This window comes from Mandrillus leucophaeus, unplaced genomic scaffold (genome assembly GCF_000951045.1).
Source record: "Mandrillus leucophaeus isolate KB7577 unplaced genomic scaffold, Mleu.le_1.0 Scaffold667, whole genome shotgun sequence".
Taxonomy (NCBI): Eukaryota; Metazoa; Chordata; class Mammalia; order Primates; family Cercopithecidae; genus Mandrillus; species Mandrillus leucophaeus.
Window position 1 is genome coordinate 1,534,901 of NW_012107219.1, and position 22,582 is coordinate 1,557,482.

At 43.6% G+C, this 22,582-nt stretch overlaps 1 protein-coding gene across 1 annotated transcript in view; it reads right to left on the bottom strand.

The window, feature by feature from the left end:
* Positions 1 to 22,582, bottom strand: part of COL22A1 (collagen, type XXII, alpha 1) — a 263,426-nt gene that overhangs the window by 48,627 nt on the left and 192,217 nt on the right. Inside the window, exons 42-45 of the mRNA XM_012001612.1 lie at positions 19,960 to 20,007; positions 13,722 to 13,835; positions 10,724 to 10,777; positions 421 to 474 (exon numbers count right to left, since the gene is read on the bottom strand). Of these exons, the coding sequence (XP_011857002.1) occupies positions 421 to 474; positions 10,724 to 10,777; positions 13,722 to 13,835; positions 19,960 to 20,007 (270 nt within the window). The remainder of the gene's footprint in view (positions 1 to 420; positions 475 to 10,723; positions 10,778 to 13,721; positions 13,836 to 19,959; positions 20,008 to 22,582) is intronic.

Consider the following 22,582-nt stretch of genomic DNA (forward strand, 5'->3'; position numbering starts at 1 on the left):
GGAAAGGAAAGGAAAGGAAAGGAAAGGAAAGGAAAGGAAAGGAAAGGAAAGGAAAGGAAAGGAAAGGAAAGGAAAGGAAAGGGGAAAGGAAAGGAAAGGAAAAGAAAGGAAAGGGGAAAGGAAAGGAAAGGGGAAGGAAGGAAGGAAGGAAGGAAGGAAGGAAGGAAGGAAGGAAGGAAGGAAGGAAGGAAGGAAAGGAGGGAGGAAGGGCGGGCAGGCAGTCTTCTCTGGGAGAGAGAAGGGAGAGAGGGCATTTACAGTGAACCAGAGATACCAAGATGAAAACCTTAAAAATTAGATTTTTAAAAATCCTGCTACAGGCAAAGAAGAGACAAGGAATGACATTATACAATGGAAGCCACCTCGGAGAAACAGTGCTCCTTCTCAGGGTGAATGGTTCCTTATAAAGTGAATTTTTACCTGATCACCTTTCTGTCCAACCTCACCATCTGTACCACGTTCTCCTTGACTTCCCTTGAAAGGAAAAACAGAAAGGAAAGATGTCACTGGAAACTTTAACAGAGAAACAAAAAGCATTTTCATGCATTCATTCATTCATTCATTCATTCATTCCACTAAAACCTCTTACCAAGTTCTTGTGGTAGCTCAGACACAGTGGCAGCAGATAGATAGAAACAGGGCCTTGTTGAGGATGTGTGATAAAATGGCTTAACTGGGATTTGGAGTACGGGGTTGGAGAGCAGGCAGCAGGAAATGGGGCTAGGGAGGCAGGCAGGGTTCATTTCTTTGAGAGCCTTGCATGTCAACATCTGATGTTAGATTTAATTGTAGGCACTGGAAACCATTAAAAGGATGAGTAGTTGTCCTAGGTTCTAGCTGTGGGTGTAGTGTGGGATAGGCTAGTGGTCCAGGCTATAGAGAAAAGGGTCGGTTAAAAAAAAAGTGGTGTTCCAGGTGTGGCAGGAAAAGAGGCAGAAAAAAACCAGGGTCTGCAGGCCTTGCAGAATAGGTATGAGGGTGAGGGAGAAGCAGAAGTTTAGATGGTGGCAGGAGGAGCAGCAGCACCACACAGGAAGCTTTGGAAGAATTTATCCACACATAAGTTTCTTGCTCCCTCCCTTACTAGCTATGAGACTTTGAGGAGCCACTTCACTAAAATTGCTCAAGTTGTTTGTTTGTTTTGTAACCTGCAAGAACAAGAAAATAATGATGCCTACCCCATGAAATGTTAGAGAATAAAATAATAAATGGGAAACACTTAGCATAGAGCCCAGAACACAGTAAGAGCTCAATAAATCTTAGGTATAATTATTATCTTTATTATTTTGCCACTTGCTAACTGTGTGTCATTGGACAAGACAATTAGACTCTCTGTCTGCTTCGAGAATCATAAAATAATCTTTGTCATGGGGTTGCTGTGAGAGTTAAATGACCTACAATAGACAAAGTGCTTAGACTTATAACAGGTTGTGTGTTAGCTCTCAATAAACATTAGCTATCATCACTCTCTTTGTCATTATCACCATGATGATCATCATGATCATTATCATCACCATCACCATCGTTATTATTCCATAACCATCATCACCATAATCACGATCATAATCACGATCACCATCAACATCAGCACGACCAGAGCAATTATCATCACTGTCACCATCACCATCATCATCCTCATCTTCACCATCATCATCATTGTCTACATCATAATGATCAACAACACCACAACTATGGTCATCATCACCATCATCCTCATCCTCATCGTCATCATTATTGCCATTGTCATCATCATCATGGTCATCAAGATGCTCAAAATATACAACCTACCAAAAATACTTTTTACAGACCACCCATGAAAGTAACAGCCAAAGGTTCCAATCCTTTAACTATTATCTACCTTAGCTCTACCTTTGTTAACGAGTGTGTTTCTGTAAAATGTTTTTAAACAAAAGCATTTCAATTCCTTTAAAAGAATGCATTACGTAGTAAACAGGTTTGTGGCAGCAGGTCAATCTTAGCTGTGGTTCTATGCCTGTCGCCCCTTATGTTTGCATTCTTAAACATATAATGTTCCCTCTCTGGTCTCAGTTTGTTCATCTAGTAAATAAAGGATGAGGGGCAGGTCCATCTAGGAGGGTCCTTCCAGGGGTCCAGTGCCCCCAAATTCTCTCATGGAAACATCAAGTCCAGCTCTCTTTCAATCCAGACTGTTCTACCACCTCAGCAGACCACTGATGACAGTGACTACACAATAATCACCCCTCTCTTCCTGTGATATATTAGGAGGGTTAGGCGAGCTTATATCTGTGAAGTGCTAAATACTATTGTTTAGAAGAGAAAAAAATGCAGTCAGAGAGAAAGAGCATTTCTTCTGACATTTTTCTATGTAATTATTTTTACTGTTTCTAAATCTAAATAAAGGCAGCACACCGTCTGCAGACCATGTTGTACTCAATGAAAAGAAGTGACATAGAATAGCCCACTGCTTCCTTAACATTTAGGACAATTACCTTAAAAGTAAATGGCTTCCTTTCAAATTCCAGTCCTCAGTCTGGGTTTAGAATACTTTCAACACTCATGTAGCAACACTGAAAATGTCAGCAGCTCAAGGATCTCCACAGTTGTCCCTGTCTCCTACTCCAACGTAGTCAGGGATCAAAGCAAACACACCCACCCCCAAGCCTGACTCATTTCCTTCCAGAGAAGGGGGCTGACATTTACAGAGCCCCGACTCTTCCAGGAACTCTGCCAAGGCTTCCCACATGATATCCCATTACATATATTTCCTTGTTTATATCCTGAATTGATGCAAAAATATTTAATACGTCTTTATTCTCTTATTGAGCCAGTAAGTCTACTCTATGAGGTAGGGCTTATTATCAGAGTGTTAGATAATAAATCTGAAGTCCAGCCCAGTTCAGTCACTCACCTGAGCTCACAAAGCTTATAGAAAGCAAGGTCTGGAATCTAATCCAGATCCATTTGTCTGATGATCAAATATCCAAGCTGGCTTTCTCTGCCCGTATTACTTTTCCGGCTATTTTCCTAGACCATGATGCCTTGTCCAACTAGTTTCAAAATGTCAAGTGCACTGGATTTATAGTCAGAAAGACTGAGTGACCATGCTGAGCATGGGCCAGATACCTTTCTATACACTGGAGATATAACAATCAACAAAACAGATAAAAACCCTGTCCACTGGGAATTCATATTCCAGGGACATTACCAGTTCATCATTTTGTTAGTTTAGTCCTCTTCAGAAGAGGTTTATTAAAGAGCCATTCCCAGGGTTTAATTCCCCCAATTGAAAATAAGGAAAGAAACTTTGCCCCACGCTGTTTACTGAAAACACTTACTTTAGAAAACTCGTTATTGTGAGTTTTTTGGGTTTTTTTTGGTGGTGGGGGGTCTCTTTGAAAGGTATGTAAATACTTTTAAAAGCTAAATGAGACTTTTGCTAGCTTTGTGACCCAGGAAGCCGGGAATGTCTTTCTCAAGGACCTAGGAACCATCTCTTTGAAATAGAATCAACAAAGAAGATAGCATTCCTATCTATCTCCCAGTTCCTGTCAAACAGTAGAAGCCCAACTTCAGCAGATGACCGGCTCCAAGTTGCAAATCCATTTCCTGCCATGAAGATGTGAGAAGTTTACCTTTGCTTTGAATAAGGTCAATTAGTTAACACAGACACACAGACAGCCACCGCAATTACCAGGTGAATCTAGGAAGAACATGTGGTACCATTAAATCTTCTCACTTGAGGACTAGTTATTGCTTATCTTGAGAACATGTACGTGATAGGCGGCTGTATCAGCTTGGCTATCTAAAAGAGTAGATTTCTTTCTGTCTTTGCAGTCTCTTAGCATATTGTCTGTAATGCAAATCACATTCTGGTTTAATGCTATTCAATAATAAAATTGTTTTCTTTCTCTTCTACCTTCATGGAAAACCTCTCTGAGTTAGGAGAAGATTTTGTTTTTAATTACATTTTTCCAGCACCATCATGTGCTAAGCACATGATAAAACAATCATTTAGAAGGTACATTCATACCAGTAATTGCTCTAAGAGTGCTGTCCTTCATGAATACACTGAACAGGTGATTTTCTCAAAAGGTTTTCAAACTGTTGAGGGCAGGGACTAAACTTTCCCCGGTTAGTAACTCTCTACTACTCTCAGAACAAACCCTTCTCCTAAACTTTTATGTGCTGTTGTCCTGCTTGGAAAAACTTTCTCCATCGATAGCTGGTAACTTCCTGACTAACCCTCCAATGCAACTAAAACCCTGCCTCCTCCAGGTGACAATTAAAATCCTACCTCCTCCAGGTGACAATTAAAATCCCACCTCCTCCAGGTGGCCTTCACAGGTTACCCCTTGTTCCATGGTGTTAGTTTTCTTTCAGTTGTTTACTCTTCTTCTGACAATTTGTTGTGGTTGTTGTTAACTCAAATGAAGCAAGTATTATAAGGACCACTTGCAGTTACATGTATTAAATGCTTCCTACCTGCTGTGATTTGTAAATTCCCCTTCTTCAGTTCTCATTCTTATTCTGAGACGGGTTGTACAGTTCTTTTTCAGATGAGGGACACAAGGTACTGATGAGGGACCCAAGGTTCAGATAAATAAATGCCCAAGTCCTATAACTAGCAAGGAAAATTCACTTAACTAATAAGAGGCATAGTGGGTTGGGGACCACTGGCTTCCAGATCCCAGGCCTGTGTCCACGGCCCTTTTTGGCTTCCTGCCTCCATCATACATTCCTAAGTGTTCGCTGCAAGCTTGTGGGTCTTTCTTCTCTGTCACAGAATCAGGCTATGGAAGGAATGGCCCATATCTGACCTCTCTATATGCCTCCTGACTTGAAAGGAAACTGTTAAGGTGATGCTTGGTGAGAATCTTTCAGAATTGTGGCAGTTATGTATGGAAAGAATTTTCTGCTGTGGGAAAGAACATGGAGTAAGTGGCTCCAGGTTATTTTCTGGGCAGGATGGGAATCTCAAGCCTTTTTCAGATAGTGCCAATGGCAGCAGGTATTATCTCTGCCTCCTCAGAGTCATCCATACCCTCCAAATGAGGACTTTTGCTCATTGAGTGTCTCTGGGTCCACGACAGGCCCCCTTTAGGTCCTACTACTGGTTGGTAACATGCGATGAGAAAGAAATAAAAACGCTTTTTGTAGGGGACAGAATAGTCATCATTTCCAAACCAGACAAGGCATTTACATCTGACTCTGTAGAATATAAGCTCCCAGGGTCATTGCTGTGGTTACCATCCTGTTGCTTCTTTCTCCTTTACACGGATCATAATCACAACTGCAGCAACAATCTCCAGACCCTGTATCTTAAAGTCAGTGTTTTATGTGAGTTCAAAGTACTAGAATGGAGCTCTGTAGTTGACCATGTGGCATGAACCTCCTCATGCTGGCCACTGAAGAGAGCAGCTGCAAATCTGTAAGATAAATCTTGGGGAAGCTGCTTCCCTGATGCTGTGCCGCAATTGCAAAGGAACAAAACCTTCTTGGCAGTGCATGAGACCAATGAATGCCCAGAGCCTTTGGTTGTGAAAGGATGCTGACAATAATTGTAAGTACTCCATCAAGGGTAGCATTTTCAGTTTACAAACTCATCTTCACATCCCCAAGTCTAGCGGAGATACTATTTGATAAATGAAGTTGAACAGAGAGGAAATGAAACAGTCCTTCTGTCTATTTTCTGGAAAGTGGTGTGGGATAAATGACAAGCATAGAAGTTGGCTTGGCTTTGAAGCCAAGAACCACAATAGACTGAGTCCATGGAGGACACATTTAACCCTTCTGTGATGCATTTTCTCAACAATAAGTGGTGATAAGGGGCAGCTATTGCTGACAGGAGCATTAGCCGATATAGTGTAAACTAAAGCATTGCATCCCACTAGGAGCTGTCCTGGGTGCTGGTGTTGGTATCAGCTATTACTAAAGAGTATGACAGGACAATAACTACTTGGGGTACTGAAGTTGGACTAGCAGGGGTCAACCCCAGTTATAGTACCTGCTAGTTTTGTAGCTGTGGCATTTAATCTTGTTAAACCTTAGTTTCCTCATCTGTAAAGTGAAACAACAGCTCTGACTCCTAGCATCATGCTGACCATTGCAGGAGATACTAACCTGCTCCTTGGAACACTGAGCACCCTGCCCAATGCAACTGCCTGGGGCTCATCATGCAGGGTTAGACCACATGCCCCAAGGACTTCTTGTGGTTGGAGTGACCATCAACTCCTAAATGGAGCAAGAAGAACCCCTGTCTTTCAGATGCAGCACTAATTGTTTTCTTTTTTTCTCGATGGAAGCTTTCTATTCTCAGGGTATTTAAAGGAGCAAACCCTCCGTTGAAGCAAATTATAAGGGAACAAAAGCAGGGCCATTACTAAAAACATCAGCACTGCATGCAGGGTTGGGCTGAAGGAGAAAACAGTCCATACTTCATGGAGCTAACTCCTTATCTGTTTAATTAATATGCTTTACTTCTTTGAATAAAGACAATTCTGGCCGGGTGTGGAGGCCCACACCTGTAATCTCAGCACTTTGTGAGGCCAAGGCGGGCAGACCAAGAGGTCAGGAGTTTGAGACCAGCCTGACCAACATGGTGAAACCCCATCTCTACTAAAAACACAAAAATTAGCTGGATGTGGTGGCATGCACCTTAGTCCCAGGTACTCAGGGGGCTGAGACAGCAGAATCGCTTGAACCTGAGAGGTGGAAGTTTCAGTGAGCTGAGATTGCAACACTGCACTCCAGCCTGGGCAACAGAGCAAGACTCCACCTTTTAAAAAAAAGGCAATTCCTCCTCAGCAGAGGCTAAGCCCAGCAGCCAGCAAGTTGACAGCAAAGATTACTTAAGGATCAGGTAAAATTTGAAATTACAAAGCGAGAAGCTTGGCCTCATCTGGCGATCCCAGAAAGAGAAGGTCATGCCCAGTAAGGAGCTCCTACATTTGAAGATGCTGCACTTTCCTGATGCCTTTCGATCTAACACTGCCCCGGGGAAATCTCTTGTTCTATCTGCACTGAGATCTGATATCTATAACTCCTGATGCGGGAGTCTTGCCTCTGTCAAAACCTCTAAATCTTCACAGTCCATGGGTCATGATAGCTAGACGTCTTAACCTGCCAGCTGGCGTCTGGGAGACCTGGGTGTTTTCCATTCTGTTACACCACAAAGCTGGTGCTGTTGTCACAGCACAGAATGGTTGGTTTTTTTGCTTGCTTTTTAACAGTCACGATAACAGTGCCAACAACCTTTTCCAGGACTGGGCCTATGGTAAGGAAAGTGAATCACTCACCTTGGGTACTGAATACCTCTTGCTGAGAAGCCAAGAGAAATAATATCCCTATGCAATATAGACAGATAGATAGATAGATAGATAGATAGATAGATAGATAGATAGATAGACAGACAAAAGATAGATAGATAGATAGATAGATAGATAGATAGATAGATAGATAGACAGTTAAATAGATTGCATAGGGATGTTATTTTATATACATTATTTTTTCAATTTTTTTTTTCCTGAGACAGGGTCTCACTCTGTCACCCAGACTGGAGTGCCGTGGCACGATCTTCACTCACTACAACCTCTGTCTCCTGGGTTCAAGTGATTCTCATGCCTTAGCCTCCCGAGTAGCTGGGATTACAGGTATGTGTTACCACACCTGGTTAATTTCTATTCTTAGTAGAAATGAGGTTTCACCATGTTGGCCAAGTAGCTGGGATTACAGATGTGCACCACCATCCCTAGCTAATTTTTGTATTTTTCGTAGAGACGGGGTTCCACCATGTTGGCCAGGCTGGTCTTGAACTCCCAGCCTCATGTGACCTGCTGCCTCAGTCTCCCAAAGTGCTGGGATTACAGGTGGTAGCCACTGTGCCTGACCGCTATGCAATATTTTAAAAAGTCAAAGTCAATCTAAAATAACTTAAGATGATTGAAATAGCAAAATGTAAATAAACACAGGTATCTGATGCCACTGGTATTTGGCAGAAGTGAGTTAGGTAGGTCATTCAAGTGGAGGGTGGGGTCATGTCTTTATTTTAAATTTTGATATTTTGTTCCTCATGAAATGATTGCATTACTTTTAAATTTTATAAAATATGGCAAGCCAGGCGCGGTGGCTCACACCTGTAATCCCAGTACTTTGGGAGGCCAAGGCGAAATCACGAGGTCAGGAGATCGAGACCATCTTGGCTAAAACAGTGAAACCCCGTCTTTACTAAAAATACAAAAAAAAAAAAAAATCAGCCAGGCACGGTGGCAAGTGCCTGTAATCCCAGCTACTCGGGAGGCTGAGGCAGAAGAATGGCGTGAACCAGGGAGGCAGAGCTTGCAGTGAGCTGAGATTGCACCACTGCACTCCAGCCTGGGCAACTGAGTGAGACTTCATCTCAAAAAATAATAATAATAACGCATTAAAGTATTATTTATCTAGGTTGCTGAGGTTTCTGACTTCTTCAATTTTATTCCCAAATCCTCACCCTAAATATGGGGCTGCCACCACTGTGACCACAAGGGCTAAAACAGCTAATGTCAAATGAGCACTTACAATTGAGAAATAAAAATAAAATCCTAGGCCCCCTAACCAAGTGTACAGACCCCCTCTTGGCCAAGGAGACCCAGAAAATCCTTAAAAACTGAGTTCCCAGCCTGACCACCATCTCTGGACTGGTTTTGGCCAACTCACAGAGCATGTGTAGTCAAAGCTTTCACGTCTTCTGCTTCACCTTTTGATGTCAGAGGTTTCAAAACTTTAAAAACTCCACCCTTGGATTATGCTAATGCTGCCATTTTTTGAACTCATGACCCATGATGAGGCATGAAACTCAATTTCCCATGCACATGTTTCTCCTTCCATAAAGATTCATGACTTCTCCTATAGCTTTTTAAATACATGCATTTGACCAGCCTGCTCAGCATAAATCCTGCTGCTTCTACCCTCCCCTTGAGGCTCTTGCTTTTGGTTTCTGCCGGAGGCTATGCTTCCCAGCCTGCGGGATGGACAGCCTGCAAGTGCAATCCTATGTGAGAAATAAAGATCTCCTTTCCAAGTCTGTGGGCCTGAGACAGGATAGGCAATCAAGGAAGTAATCATGTTCTCGGGGTACAGCAACCGTCCGTAGTGACAGTAAGGACAAGCAACACAATAAGCCTCAGCATTCACATTATAATTAAGCTCATCCATGCAAAGCTATCTTCAGTAGGGACTTTCCCCTCTAGAGAGCATGTGCAGTTTGATTTTGCCCAACCTCAAACTGACCCTTTGCTCATAATAGTAAAAAACATACCCCTTAGTGGAGATTTAAGATGCTAATGAGACATGTGACATATGAACAAGTATGTACAGCTACTGCACATGTGCACCCAGAGGACCACTCAGAACATGCTTATGAGTAACGCCTCTTCCCACCTCCTTATGAATAATCATGTAAGGCTCCCATAAAGGGAGTCTCCCTAGTGCTGGTCTTTGCTGTCTCATCCTTACGAGCAGCCCACCCTGAATCCTCTCTCTCTCAGGTGTACTGTCTGTTCTGCCCCTAACTTTCAAAGTATTCTTTTTCTTTTGCAATAAATTACACGATGCTGCATCTCCTTTGCTGTGTGTCTCTTGTTTAAATTATTTTCAACCAAGAACTGAGGTATCACAATAGCCACACTCTGTCATTCTTCAGTTGATACAAAGTACCAGGCACTGATGGGAGCATTTTGCCTGCAGTTGGCACAGTAATAAGCCTGTAGGGTCATAGTTTTTACAGTCCCTTGTTAACTTTAGGAAATAAAAGGCCAGAGAGGTTAAGAAACTATCCCAAAGTCACACAGCTGAGATGGAATTCTCACCCCAAGGCCTGGCTTCTGAACTTTCTCTCCTAGTGACAATTTTATGCCACTACTTCTACCAGATGAGGAATGTTATGTCCAGCCAGGCCTCAGGAAGAGACACGGGGACACATTTGGCCCCAAGTGTTGGTGGGGAAGGTGTTTAGTCTGCAGCAGCACAGAGACCACGAGAGATAAGGGAACACACTCTGGGGAGCACCAATGACAGTGGGAAGGGAATGAGGCTGTGGGTCTATCTGTCCCCATACCAGCACTCAGGCACTTTCTTCTTAGAGTTAAATACTATCACCACCAACAGCTCAAACAGCTGCAGCCCCAGCACATTTGTTTTGACAGCCAGAGAGCTTCCCTGCCTATTCCGGGGTTGAGATTATATCCCCCTTTCTCTCAGGCCAGCCTCCCTGGCTTTGGGAAACCACAGAGCCACAGAGCTGCTTTTAGACATGCCTTATCACTCACATGAGAATAACAGTGCTCGCTTGCATTCAAAAAGCACTTTCCTAGTATTTTTCAACCGAGTGCCACGTTCTTTTTATGTATCGTATCACTCAATTTTAACAAATCTCTGACACCATTTGTATTTTTGTCATTACTGTGGAGGTGTCTGACCAAAAAACTCACGTCTTAACGAGCAGGTCCCACACAGTCCAATTCTTCCATGCATTTCATACTTTCCAACACGCAGTTGTTTGTAAATGAGCAACTGAGATTCCACAAGTTGAAGTCACCTGCCCATGGTCAACAGGACAGTCAGTGCCATGCTTAGACCCAGAACAGGGGTTTTCTGATTTTCAAAACCACTCCTTTACACTGGCTGGCCATCACTCTTCCTTACATTGAGATTAACCATTGAGATGAGCAGAATAGACCCATGCAGATGGTTATGAAGTCTCACTGACCTGTGGTCCAGCTATTCCTGGGGGCCCTGGTAGGCCTGGAGGTCCAGGCTCTCCCTATATCAGGGACACAAGGAAAAAAACGGAAACAAGAATGAGTATCTGGCCCACATCCAGGGTCATCACCAAGCCATCACCCTCACACCTCCATTCACTGATTTTCCACTGGGACTTCCTGGCAGCCACCCCTGCCCCTAGCCTGTCTGAGCAAAGGCTATAGGCAAGTGGTAGTACTGAGTGTGGCTGTGCAACCATGGCGTAACCCACCATTGATGTGGTTAGTTGGTGTGTCTCCAAGATGACGCGATGGCCCCTGCCTCCCATATTTGCAACCTGAAGCAGCCGTCCTGCCATTTGTTCCACGGTTGGTCTATATGGCCAACAGGACATGGCAGAAGTGATGGTGTGTACTTGCTGAGATTAGGGTATAAGATGGCTCACTCCCACCCTGGCCTGCCACACCCCCGCCCCGCCCTCTCCAGCTTGCACTTTTTCTATCCAACCACTCATTTTGGGGAAAACCAGTTTCCACGTCTTGATCTCACTCAAGCAGCTCTGCAGAGAGGCCCATGTGGTAAGGAACTGAGGTCTCCATCAACAGCCACAAGAGTGAACCTGGTTGGAAGGGGATCTTCCACCAGATGGACCCTGAGATGACTGAAGCTCAGGGCTTGAGGGTTGCCTCATGGAAGACCTGAGCCAGAACAACCCAGCGAAACCACTTCTGGATTTCTGCCCCAGAAATTTGAGATAATAAATGTTTGTTGTTTTAAGCCACTCAGTTTTGGAGCAATCTGCAATGTAGTGATAGATAACTAATATAGTTGAGAAGAGAGAAAAAAGTGTGCTGCACTAAGAAATAGAGTCTGAATTATGTAGCATCTCATTTGTGTGTGTGTGTTTGTGCTTTATAAATATATGTACATGTATAATCACACTGGCGCATATTGAGCGTTCTTTGTAGTTATTTTCATAGCCATTTTCTTATGGTTATTTTCACTTCAAGCTCTGCAATACCTGGAGTGTCAGCTGCTTGACTCTGAGAAAGGACCACCCAGGTGGGAGGGTGGGGGTTCTCGGCCCCCCGCCAGGTCCTGCCAGGGGTCATGGAGCATTGAGTGGTTCTGAACATCAGAATCACTGTGTAGTAGTTGCAGTAAACACACAGAATACAAACCTCATTCCCAGTGATTTGAAGCAAAGCAACTGTGGTAGAAAGGTCTGGAAAAGACTGATCTAAACACTTCCCTAAGTGATTCAGAAATGCCACCCTGACAGCCTCTGCACTGATATCAAGAATCTTTGAAGTCAAGACTCCTGGAATAAACTCCTAAAGACCCATTTATCTTAATGAACTAAATGATCTTCCGAGCTGTTTAAAATTAAGGCAATGGAAAAGGCTCATGACATGGATGTAAGAACATTCAAACATGTTTATTTACTATCTGATAAAATATGATACAAGAAATGCTGCAAATCAAATAAATGCCTGTTTTTAATAAGTTGATCACCAAGAGAATTTAATTAGGTGAAATTATTCTTAGTCAAATTAGCTTTAGGATTGGCCTCTGTCCCTTCCAGGGTTCCGGAGTGTATGGAGAAATTTCAAGGACCGTGGCACACCCGTGGGGTCTATGCTCAAATAGCCTGCGTAGCTGAATCGGTGGAAAGGGAACAAGCGCTGCTTAAGTCTCAGAGAGTCAGAATAAAGGTCATCTTTCACATTTGTGTTTGTATTCCCTGTACCATGTATGGGTAAGATACAAACTACAAATAAGAGGCTTAATTCTCTCTTTTTTGAAAAGAAAGAGAATCTCACCTAAGTCTTTTTCTTAAAGCATTTACTTTAGAAAACGGATCATTGTCAGTTCTTTATCTGTCTCTTTGAAATGTGTGTAAATCCTTTTAAAAGGCAAAGAAGACTTTTTTTTTCTTTCCAGTTTGATGACCCAGGAATGTCTTTCTCTAGGAGTTAGGATCCATCTCTGTGAAATATGATCAGCAAGGAAGATCCACCTCTATCTCCCAATTTCTAGGGGATGGCATCTCCCCAAGTTGCAACACTACCTTCTTACACAAACATGCAAGAAGTTTATTTTCACTTTAGATAAAGCCAATTAGCTAAGACAGAGGGCCATCTGAATTACCAGGTGAATCTAAGATGAACATATGTGACAAATAGCACTGTCAAGACCTCCTACTTGAGGACTAATTATTGCTTACCTTGAGAAAATGTCTGTAATGGACTTTATCTGCTTAGCTATACAAAAGAGTGAGATTTCTTCCTGTCCTTACCATCTCTTAACAGATTGTCTGTAATCCACATGATATTCAAGTTTAAATTTAATTCAATATTAAAATGGTTTTCTTTCTCTTCTACCTTTGTCAAGAAGTTTTCTGGGTTGGGAGGAGATTTTGTTTTTAATTCTATTTCCCCGGCACCCATGAAACTCCCTACTTCTGTTTTGCCCCAGGACAGACCATGAACTCCTTTAGAATAGAGTCTCAGCCTTTTTCTTCTGAACCTCCCCATTGTCTACATGTCGACTGACACATAAGACACACGCAATGGGGTGTCATAAACAGGCAATGACAAGGGATTGAATGCATGCATGAATGGACGGATCCATTGATTGATCTACGAGTCTGAAGTGCCTATCTTGGTGCCTATTACATAGTAGATAGGCAAAGTTGTTGGATGATAAAAGAAAGGAAGGGAGAAAGATGGGGAGGCAAGGAATGTAACTGAATGAGTATATGTTTCCAGGTGTCAGCATGTACTGGAAAGTCACAATCAACATCTTAAAGTAACGAAGACCCATAGATACCCAGTTCTTATCATTTCCATAGCTGTGTCCCACAACTCCGTATTCCTCATCTATCTTGAATCTTGAACCCCTGAAACCCTGAACACCTTTGGAGGCAGCTAGGGCAATATGAGATCTCCAGAATGATATTTTCCTTGTGATGATAAAAATCAAGTTTCCCCTTTTCTCCTTACCTTTTTCCCTTCTGTGCCTTCTTTCCCTGGCTTTCCTGGGAGACCTTTGTCCCCCTTAAAACCTGGTAGACCAGGGAGGCCTGGGGGGCCAGGAGGGCAGTCACTGCACACATCCTGAGAGTGGGGAGAGAGGGAGGGACAGAGAATGACTAGCAAACACAGTTTCAAGGCAAAGCAAAGCAGCCCCGGCTGCTACCTCTCCAGATGGAGATTTTGTTTTCAAATACCAGAGAAGATAGAAAAGCAAATAGGTGGACTGAGTCATGATCCAAATACTTTTGTGTCTAAACTTTGCATTTTCCCTTTCTTCACTGAAAGTTAGGTTTCGGCAGTGACATGTCTGGATATTCCTCCATTTCCTCCTACTTCCACACAGACTTCTGGAAGGATAGCCTGAGGAAATGATGTCAAAAATTCCTGTAAAATGATCTGTGAGCATCTGAAAACATTAACAGAGCAGATTTAATACAAACATTTAGTATTACTAAAAACAGCATGCTCTGTCCCTGATGTTAGAGGCCAAGCTGGGAGCTGAATTCTCTGTTCTGAGTTTGCCCAAGCCAAGTGGTTTCTGAACAAGGAAGAAGGATAAACAAGGCGACAGGCACACACCCTTGGGACTTTGTTTCTGTGACACAATCCAGGCTCTGACCATGCTTAGCTTTATTTTTTACCCAAGGTAAGCACTTAATAAATGGTCCCTGGAGTTGGGCTTTGTTCTACTTCTTTACGGCAGGTAAATACTGCTCCTTGAGTAAATTTAAAGTCCTCTGAGCCCAGAGCATGTGTTTTCTGATTTGTCGGATCTTACAGTATGGAGCACACTATGCGCTAAACAAAACTCACCTGACTGTACTCCAGCCTGCCTCCTCCACCTGCCTCGTGGTTTACCTCCTCCATGCCCTTCTCTCTAATTTTCCCTCTCATCCACCCTGCCTGTCTCCTTGTAATAGGAATTTAATGGATAACACAAGTAAAGCACTTAGAATACTCTCAAGAAAGATTAGATAGATGGACAGATAGATGATAGATAGACACACAGATACATAGATAGATAATGCCCACACATTTAGCCATTATTGCTAATTTATTTATTCACTCAGTCATTTACTCATTGAAAAAATACTTGAAAGGCACCTACCATGTGTCAGGCACTGTGATAAGTTTGGGAGCACAGTGGGTGTGTGTCTTGAAGAGCTCTCAGTTCAACACTGTCAACTGACACAAACACATGCACTAACTATGGTCTTTTGAAAGCCCTACCAAAGGGATCTGCAAAAATCTGTGCAAGCTGCACTGTTCACAGTCCATGAGGTGAAGCTGCAGGTGATTTAGTTTTCATCTTGGTCTCCGATTTCAGGATGGTAAAACTTTTCCATCACAAAAGCATCTCTGAATGGCCTACCTTCCTTTTACTTGTTTCACCTACTCAGTCTTTGGAGATTCTTTAGTAATCTCCCTCTCCAAGAAGCCTTCCTGATTGCCTGAGGATGGGAACAGGCTCCTCCTGCTCCCAGAAATCTCAGGAATCCTCACTACTGAAGTACTAATCTCCTTGTTGGAATGGTCTTTTATTCCATCCTCTCTCCACCAGGCAAACTGAAGGTGTAAGCACCCAGATGACAGAGGTAGAATTATCTTTACATGCCAAATTCATAGCAAATATTCTTCCACAGGGCATGAGTGCTATAAATGAATGAATCAGGCAACCCAACCAACTAACCAACTGACTGACCAACCAACCGATTAACTGTCCGCCTGACATTCTGGCAACTTGGGCCATCTTCCTTTAGCGGGTAGTTTGCAAAGCTGATTGGGTGATTTGGAGGGTGGGAAGAGTTAAATATTGGGATATATAAAGCAAGAGTGCATGAGATATTCAGCTTAATTAGATGAGCTGCTTTTGATAACTGTGTTTTGCTTGGAAGAGTAGCACAGCTGAAAGGAGCTCACCTCTTTGTAGACCTTCTCTTATTGTACTCTAAGATGAGATGCATCCATGAGACATTGCAACTGTGGATGGATGGATGGATGGATGGATGGATGGATGGATGGATGGATGGATGGATGCAAATAGAACTAGCCTGATGACACCAAAAATTCTAGCCACTGAGATATTTCTGGACTTGAGCATGCCCCGGTGATTGGAAGCCATTCTTTGCAGTGGGATCCATAACACAAAAAGATTATATCTGAGTAATACAAAAATCTCACAACTTTCCTATTTCTTTCTAATTTCTGGCAGGGTTCTCAACCTGGGCCTGTTGCACACTATGCAGGATTATTTCCTGAAGACCAGAACTGTCGGAGACCCAGACCTCCCTGTGAGGGAGCTAGACTCAACTCACTGACCCAGTTCTGGAATCCAGTGAGCATAGGGTGAGATCACCCCAATCTACAGTCTTACAGATGTTCACCTTGGCTCCAGAGCTCCTGGAACCCCCCAGTCCCTCCTGGCTCTGCACCAAAGTCCAGTTCAGAGGGCAGTTCACACTTTCTCTGAATGTATTGAAACTGGATAGGGTTGTGTTTCCAACCAAATGGGCTTGCCCATACTCCACTTAAACCTCTGTCCACCTGGAATCATGGCTTCATCTCCCTGAGTCTCCTTATCTGTGAAATGGGGATGTCAAAGTCTTATGATAAATGAGACAATGAGTGGAAAATGCCTGACACTGTCCTGACACAGAGTGAAAACACAGTGACTTTTAGCTGCTACATGTGCCATTACGGGTTTGTTTCTTTTCCTCCCTAAATCTGTGGCCTTGTCCCATTTGCAGATCAGATGACCTTGATCATCAATACTAGCTCCCAATCTCTGGGCGTTCTGAGTTATCTCAGGCAAGTCAATTAATATTTTTGAGTCTATTTCCTTACCTGTAAACAAGGATCATTCTTCTACTTTAGGAGATTGTTGTGAAATTTAAATAAAATGATGCATACAAAGTGCCTAGCGTATTTCAGGGTTCATTGTATGTAATTTATAAATGTTCTTTCCTTCTGGTCTCCACCCGTTCCTCTGGTCTAAGATATTTTCTTTTCTTTTCCTTTTTATTTTATATTTTATTTTATTTTATTTTGAGACAGAGTTTTGCTCTGTCACCCAGCTTGGAGTGCAGTGGTGCAATCTAGGTTCACTGCAGCCTCCGCCTCCCGGGTTCAAGCAATTCTCCCAACTCAGCCTCCTGAGCAGCTGGGAATACAGGCATATGCTACAACGTCTAATTTTTGTATTTTTAGTGGAGACAGGGGTTTTCCCATGTTGGCCAGGCTGATCTTGCACTCCTGGCCTCAAGTGATCCACCTGCTTCTGCCTCCCTAAGTGCTGGGATTACAGGCATGAGCCTTCGCACCCTGCCGGGCTAAACTATTTTCAACAAACTCAGCTTGTTATGTCATTGCATGTAATACAGTACTTTGCATGGTGTGAAGTACCAAGTAAGCACGCAACAAAATGCTGACTACATGGAGGAATGCTACAGTCTTTGGTGTGAAGAAAAAAACAGTCGTTGCTTCCCAGGAGAAATGATCCACCTTCTCACTGGACATCTGAATCCTCGCTACTATATTTCTACCAAAGAGTTGCGTAGCCTTCATCTCCAAATCTCTATGTGACAGGCAGAGAACTCACTAGCTGCCTGGACTTCATCAGACAGTTGTCAGGAAGTTCTGGCTCATGTAAAGATGAAATCGGATAGTACAGAGGCTACACATAAGGCTTCAGAGTTGGTCACACTGGGTTCGAGTCTTGGTTCTGCCACTAGCAGGTCTGTGACGTTGAATAAGTGGTTTGCCCATCTATGCCTCAACCTCTTCATCTGTAAAATGCAGACAGCAACAGAATCCTCTCACAGGATTGTTTGTGAGGATTTAATGAAATAATATTTCTGCAAGGGAGTCAGGTAATGGAGACAATTTTAAGAGGACCTCCTTGGGAACGGATCCAACTATGGACATTCATTTAACAGGAACTCTTAGAATTTACTACCCAGTAAGTTCTCTAACCATCAGAAAGAGATGTATGAAGTTATAAAACTCTCTGGGGCAGAGACAAATATTCCGTAATATAATCTCAGCAGGGGAGACACCTGCCACCCAGCCACCTAGACCAGACCAGCAGACTCTAACTTACAACATCAAGATGGCAGCCAGTGAGTGCACAAAACAGGGAGATGAAGATAGTCTGCTCCCCAGACCTGGCCAAATCCACTCATCCCAGGCTGTCGACTACGGAATTTCCAGGCTAAGCTCAGCTCTGTGACACCAGTGAGACTCCACAGGCCACCCTGCATGTAGGCGCTTTCATTCATTCTGGGGTTTCCAGCTGCTCCGATAAGCAGAGCTGCATACTTTCATAGTGAGGAAATATCGATTTGACTAAATATCTGTCTCAGTGCTATGGCCATGAGGAATGAAGCTTAGCCATTTCAATGCTCACTCTTATTATTGACATAAAGATTGGGACATCTTGAGGTTGAAATCCTCTGGGTGAGGCGTGAAGGGTGGAGAAGGCTGGTGGCTGATGAAAACCCAGCTCCTTCTAGAGTGAGGGAATTAAGAAAAATAAACCAGGCTAATAAAAGCCTGTAATAAACAAAAGATGGAATCAATAGATAATGATTTCTTGTCATGTCCTTGACGGTGGGGGGAAAAAAAAAACCTATCGCACTTGTCAACAAAAACTGGTAAAGATTGTTCTGCTACTTATTTTTTAATAAAATGTGTAATTTTCCCATCAAGGCATCTCAATTTGCAATGAGACTGAACACCCCAGACTCCCAAGAAGGTTTTCTTTTTCTTTTGTTTTCTCCCCTTGGCTTCATGCATGAAGTAGGGATTTTCTGAAATCACCCAAGTGTCTTTTAGAAAACAGGAAGGAAGGAAGGCACTAGTCACATAAAATGCAGTGCCAACCCTTCACCCGGAGTTACCACAGAGGCTTCAAGTACAGGCAGCAGAAGGGGCCTCCTCACTCACTGTAGCACGCCGGTTCTTTCTGAAGTACAGACCCTACCTCTCTCTCCCTCGTTCAGAACCTTTCCCAGCTCTCAACATTGAAGACCCCAGGTCCTTGGTCAGGCACCTGGACACCTGTGCAACTTGGCTTTCAGGCGTAACTCCAGCCACGCCCTGCCCTATGTTGGCCAAGTTATGTTCAACCTCTTAGGACCTTTTCCTCTCATGGGGAAAGCAAATGTGGTTCTAGAAACCTGTCAAGTCTGCACTCAGATCTGGGTTTGTCCTGGTTAAAAGGCCCAGCAGCCCATGTCACCTCACTGAGCCTGTGCTCTGGTCTTGGTCCAGCAGGACCCAGGTCCAGGCTGTTTGACTCTGCCACCGGCCCTCCTTTGAGAACACAAGTTAGTCCTGGGTAGGTTAAAGGCCAGCCTCTGGTGTCAGCAAGGAAGGATTTTATTCTTAGGATGTCCTATTCTATTCCATTCCATTCATTGACTCTCACAGTATTTCAGCCTTCTTATATGCTAAACAACACAACACACAGTATTAACCCCATAGAATATTTGTGAAAATTAAATAAGGGAGGCACATTAAACATTTTGTACATCGCAGCTCCAGATAATATTCTGCTCTACATCTGCAGTGATCAATAAGGCAGCCACCAGCCACATGTGGCTATTAAGTATGTATAAAGAGGTTGGTGTGATCAAGCACCTGAATTTTTAATTGCATTTATTTATTTATTTATTTATTTTTGAAACAGGGTCTTTCTCTGTCACTCAGGCTGGAGTGCAGTTGCATACCCATGGCTCACTGCAGCCTCTACCTCCTGGGCTCAAGCGATCCTCCTACCTCAGCCTCCTGAGTAGCTGGGACCACAGTCACATCTCACCACGTCAAGCTAATTAAAAAAACAAAAATTTGGGTAGAGACCAGGTCTCTCTATGTTGCCAAGGTTGGTCTTAAGTTCCTGGGTTCAGGGCTCAAGCAATCCCCGCAACATGCTGCGATAATAAGGGTGAGCCACTGTGCCCGGCCTGTATTTAATTTTAATTAATTTAAATTTAGATTGAAGCATGTGGCCAGTGGCTGTTGTATTGGACAGGTGGATTTAGCACATCACCAGCCACGTGGTGATTTCTCAACTAAGGGTGCTGCTATTATTATTAATACTACCAAATAGTTGTTAAGACAAAAAAAAAAACCAACTTATTATCAAGATCTCCAATCCCACCATCACCATTTTCAAAACACATGCACATTTATTGTATGCTTTTACCTTAGCCAAGAGATTGATGTCCCCTGGAGACAGTAGTGAAGAGAGGCCCTGTCAAAGTAAAAACAAACACATACATACATGCATATATACAGTAAATGCCAGGCATCTTGAGAAAGCAAAAGGCCTTCAAAGTGTGACATAATGGGTGGCACACTGTGCCATGCATGGGATACGGACAGCCAGTGGATGTCCTAAGCCTGGGAGCCACAGAAAGAAGACTCCTCCAAGACAGCAACTGCACAGCCTGCCATTTGTAGCCAAGTCTGACTGACTTCGGCCTTTTTCCTTCCCTACTCTCCTTCTGCTTGCCCCTTCTCTTCTCCCGGTGGTCCCTCTTCCCCACCACAATCAAAACCTGATAGGTCATATGAGCACTGTGGGAGGCAAAGTGGCAAACTGTTGGCAGTCTGGATGGTCGTGGATGTCTCAAATGAGCAACAGCTGTTATTATCAGTCATTCACAACCTAGTATGAATTTAAGCCAATGTCTTCAGCTCTCCCGGGTGAAATAGCATTTTAAACTTCATTTGTCATTATGGGTTAAAAGTCTTTCATTCCAGAAACGGTATTTCAGAAATCAGGAGTAATTACAGAGCCTCTAAAGGTATGTAGGAGTCTGCAGGCGGCTGAACTCATGCTCAAACGCACTGTGAGTTAGAGCTACGGATTGTGTCTCACAATCACGGCCATCCTGGAACCCAAGACAGGGTGGAGGCTCAGAAAATATTTGGGTGCAAGGAACATAAGATTAGGAAGGGAAATGGGGATTAAAAGGCAGACCCTAAAGGAAAGAAAGGATTCTTAGGTAGGACTTCCAGACTGGTGTGCTACTTTGCAAAATTCTAAGTTTTACAAAGAAAAGGAACACCAGAGGACCCAGGCAGCAGAGGCAAGGTGGTAGACTTAACAACTAAATGCATGGTGGGTGATTTCTCCTCATTAAGTATGAGTTTAGGTGTACGAATTATGAATCCAGTCTGTCATTTTGGGGAGGCTGAAACCAAGGCAATTGTTCAGGCTACTTCCCCATCCCTGACCCCATGGGTTTTCTGTCCCATCCTGTGGTTAGCAAAACCATGAAACAGGTAACACAAGTTCGCTCAAGGTAACTGCCACAGTGGCTTGAAACGTGCTGGTGGTGTTTCCTGTGTTGATATGATCAGAAATTCAATCAACGCTCTGGGCTATTGCAAGACGGGATTCCCTGAGAGAGACCGGGGTTGAATTAAATCAGATTGGAGGTGCTCAAGGAATTACCCACACTGCAGTAAGAACTTACTTAGGATGCAGCTGCTAAAGTCAAGGCCAAGACCTGCCCCACCCCCCTCCTTAATTATCTGAGTGAGGTCCTCTGAAGAAAAGGCAACCTTTGCTATAGTAATTTATTAAAACTTTTAAAAGGGAAAGGTGTTTTATTTTGAAGCCGCATTTGTTTCCCCTGGGAAGTTTAATAATAGGAAAGGGTTCATATGGTTCAAATTGGTACATTGTAATGCTGCTGGCATTGTATTACTAGGTATATTCTTTTTTTTTTTTTGAGACGGAGTCTTGCTCTGTCACCCAGGCTGGAGTGCAGTGGCCGGATCTCAGCTCACTGCAAGCTCCTCCTCTCGGGTTCACGCCATTCTCCTGCCTCAGCCTCCCAAGTAGCTGGGACTACAGGCACCCGCCACTTCGCCCGGCTAGTTTTTTGTATTTTTTAGTAGAGATGGGGTTTCACCGTGTTAGCCAGGATGGTCTCGATCTCCTGACCTCGTGATCCGCCTGTCTCGGCCTCCCAAAGTGCTGGGATTACAGGCTTGAGCCACCGCGCCCGGCCTACTAGGGATATTCTTACACTGCCATTGAGCCTTTAGCATAATTAGGGTGAGTTATATCAGACACAATGGCTGGGCACCAGTTACAAAGGGAGAGAGAACGAGGAGTGGATTTTCAGTCTAGGTACAGTGTGGTCTTGGATACAATTTCATTAACATCTTGCTGTGACTCATTTCTGCAAACCTCATAAGTCTCAAAAGACACACAGAACCAGCATGTGGATGGAGGCAGTGGCCTTGTGAAGGTGGACTCAGGATACAGCAGACTGCCATCGCTGCCTTCTATGAATCAGTCACTCATGTCACCTGTTGTTGGGCCCAGTGGGCTCAGAGAACAGTGGACAGCATGGGGATGTAGATGTCAGTTTACCTCCTACCTAGATCCTCCCCATTCTTGGTGCATCCTTACCCCTGATGCTGGTTACACAGCCGATAACTGACTGATGGCAGGATGAAAAGAGCTGGGCCTGGCCTCAAAGTGGGACAGCTTTGTGGTTCCATTCACAGTCCAGAGTTCCATGTGGGATCAGGCAGGGACTAGGCTTGACTTGAACCCACATTTTTGTCTGTTTTTTCCCCTGTCATGTCCTGCTTCCCTCCATCCTTGTAAGTTTCTCCTGAGAGCACTCCCTCAGTCAGTCACTAGCGTAAGAACACCCACTGCAGGCTGTGCTTCCAGAGAACTCAATCTGACACAGAAGGAAGATCCTGGAACAGGAATTCTATGCTTCTCTCCAGGTGGGTGCAGCACTGGGGAAACACTTTGGGTCACTCTCTCCACCCTCTGAGGGATGGGGCTGTGTAAT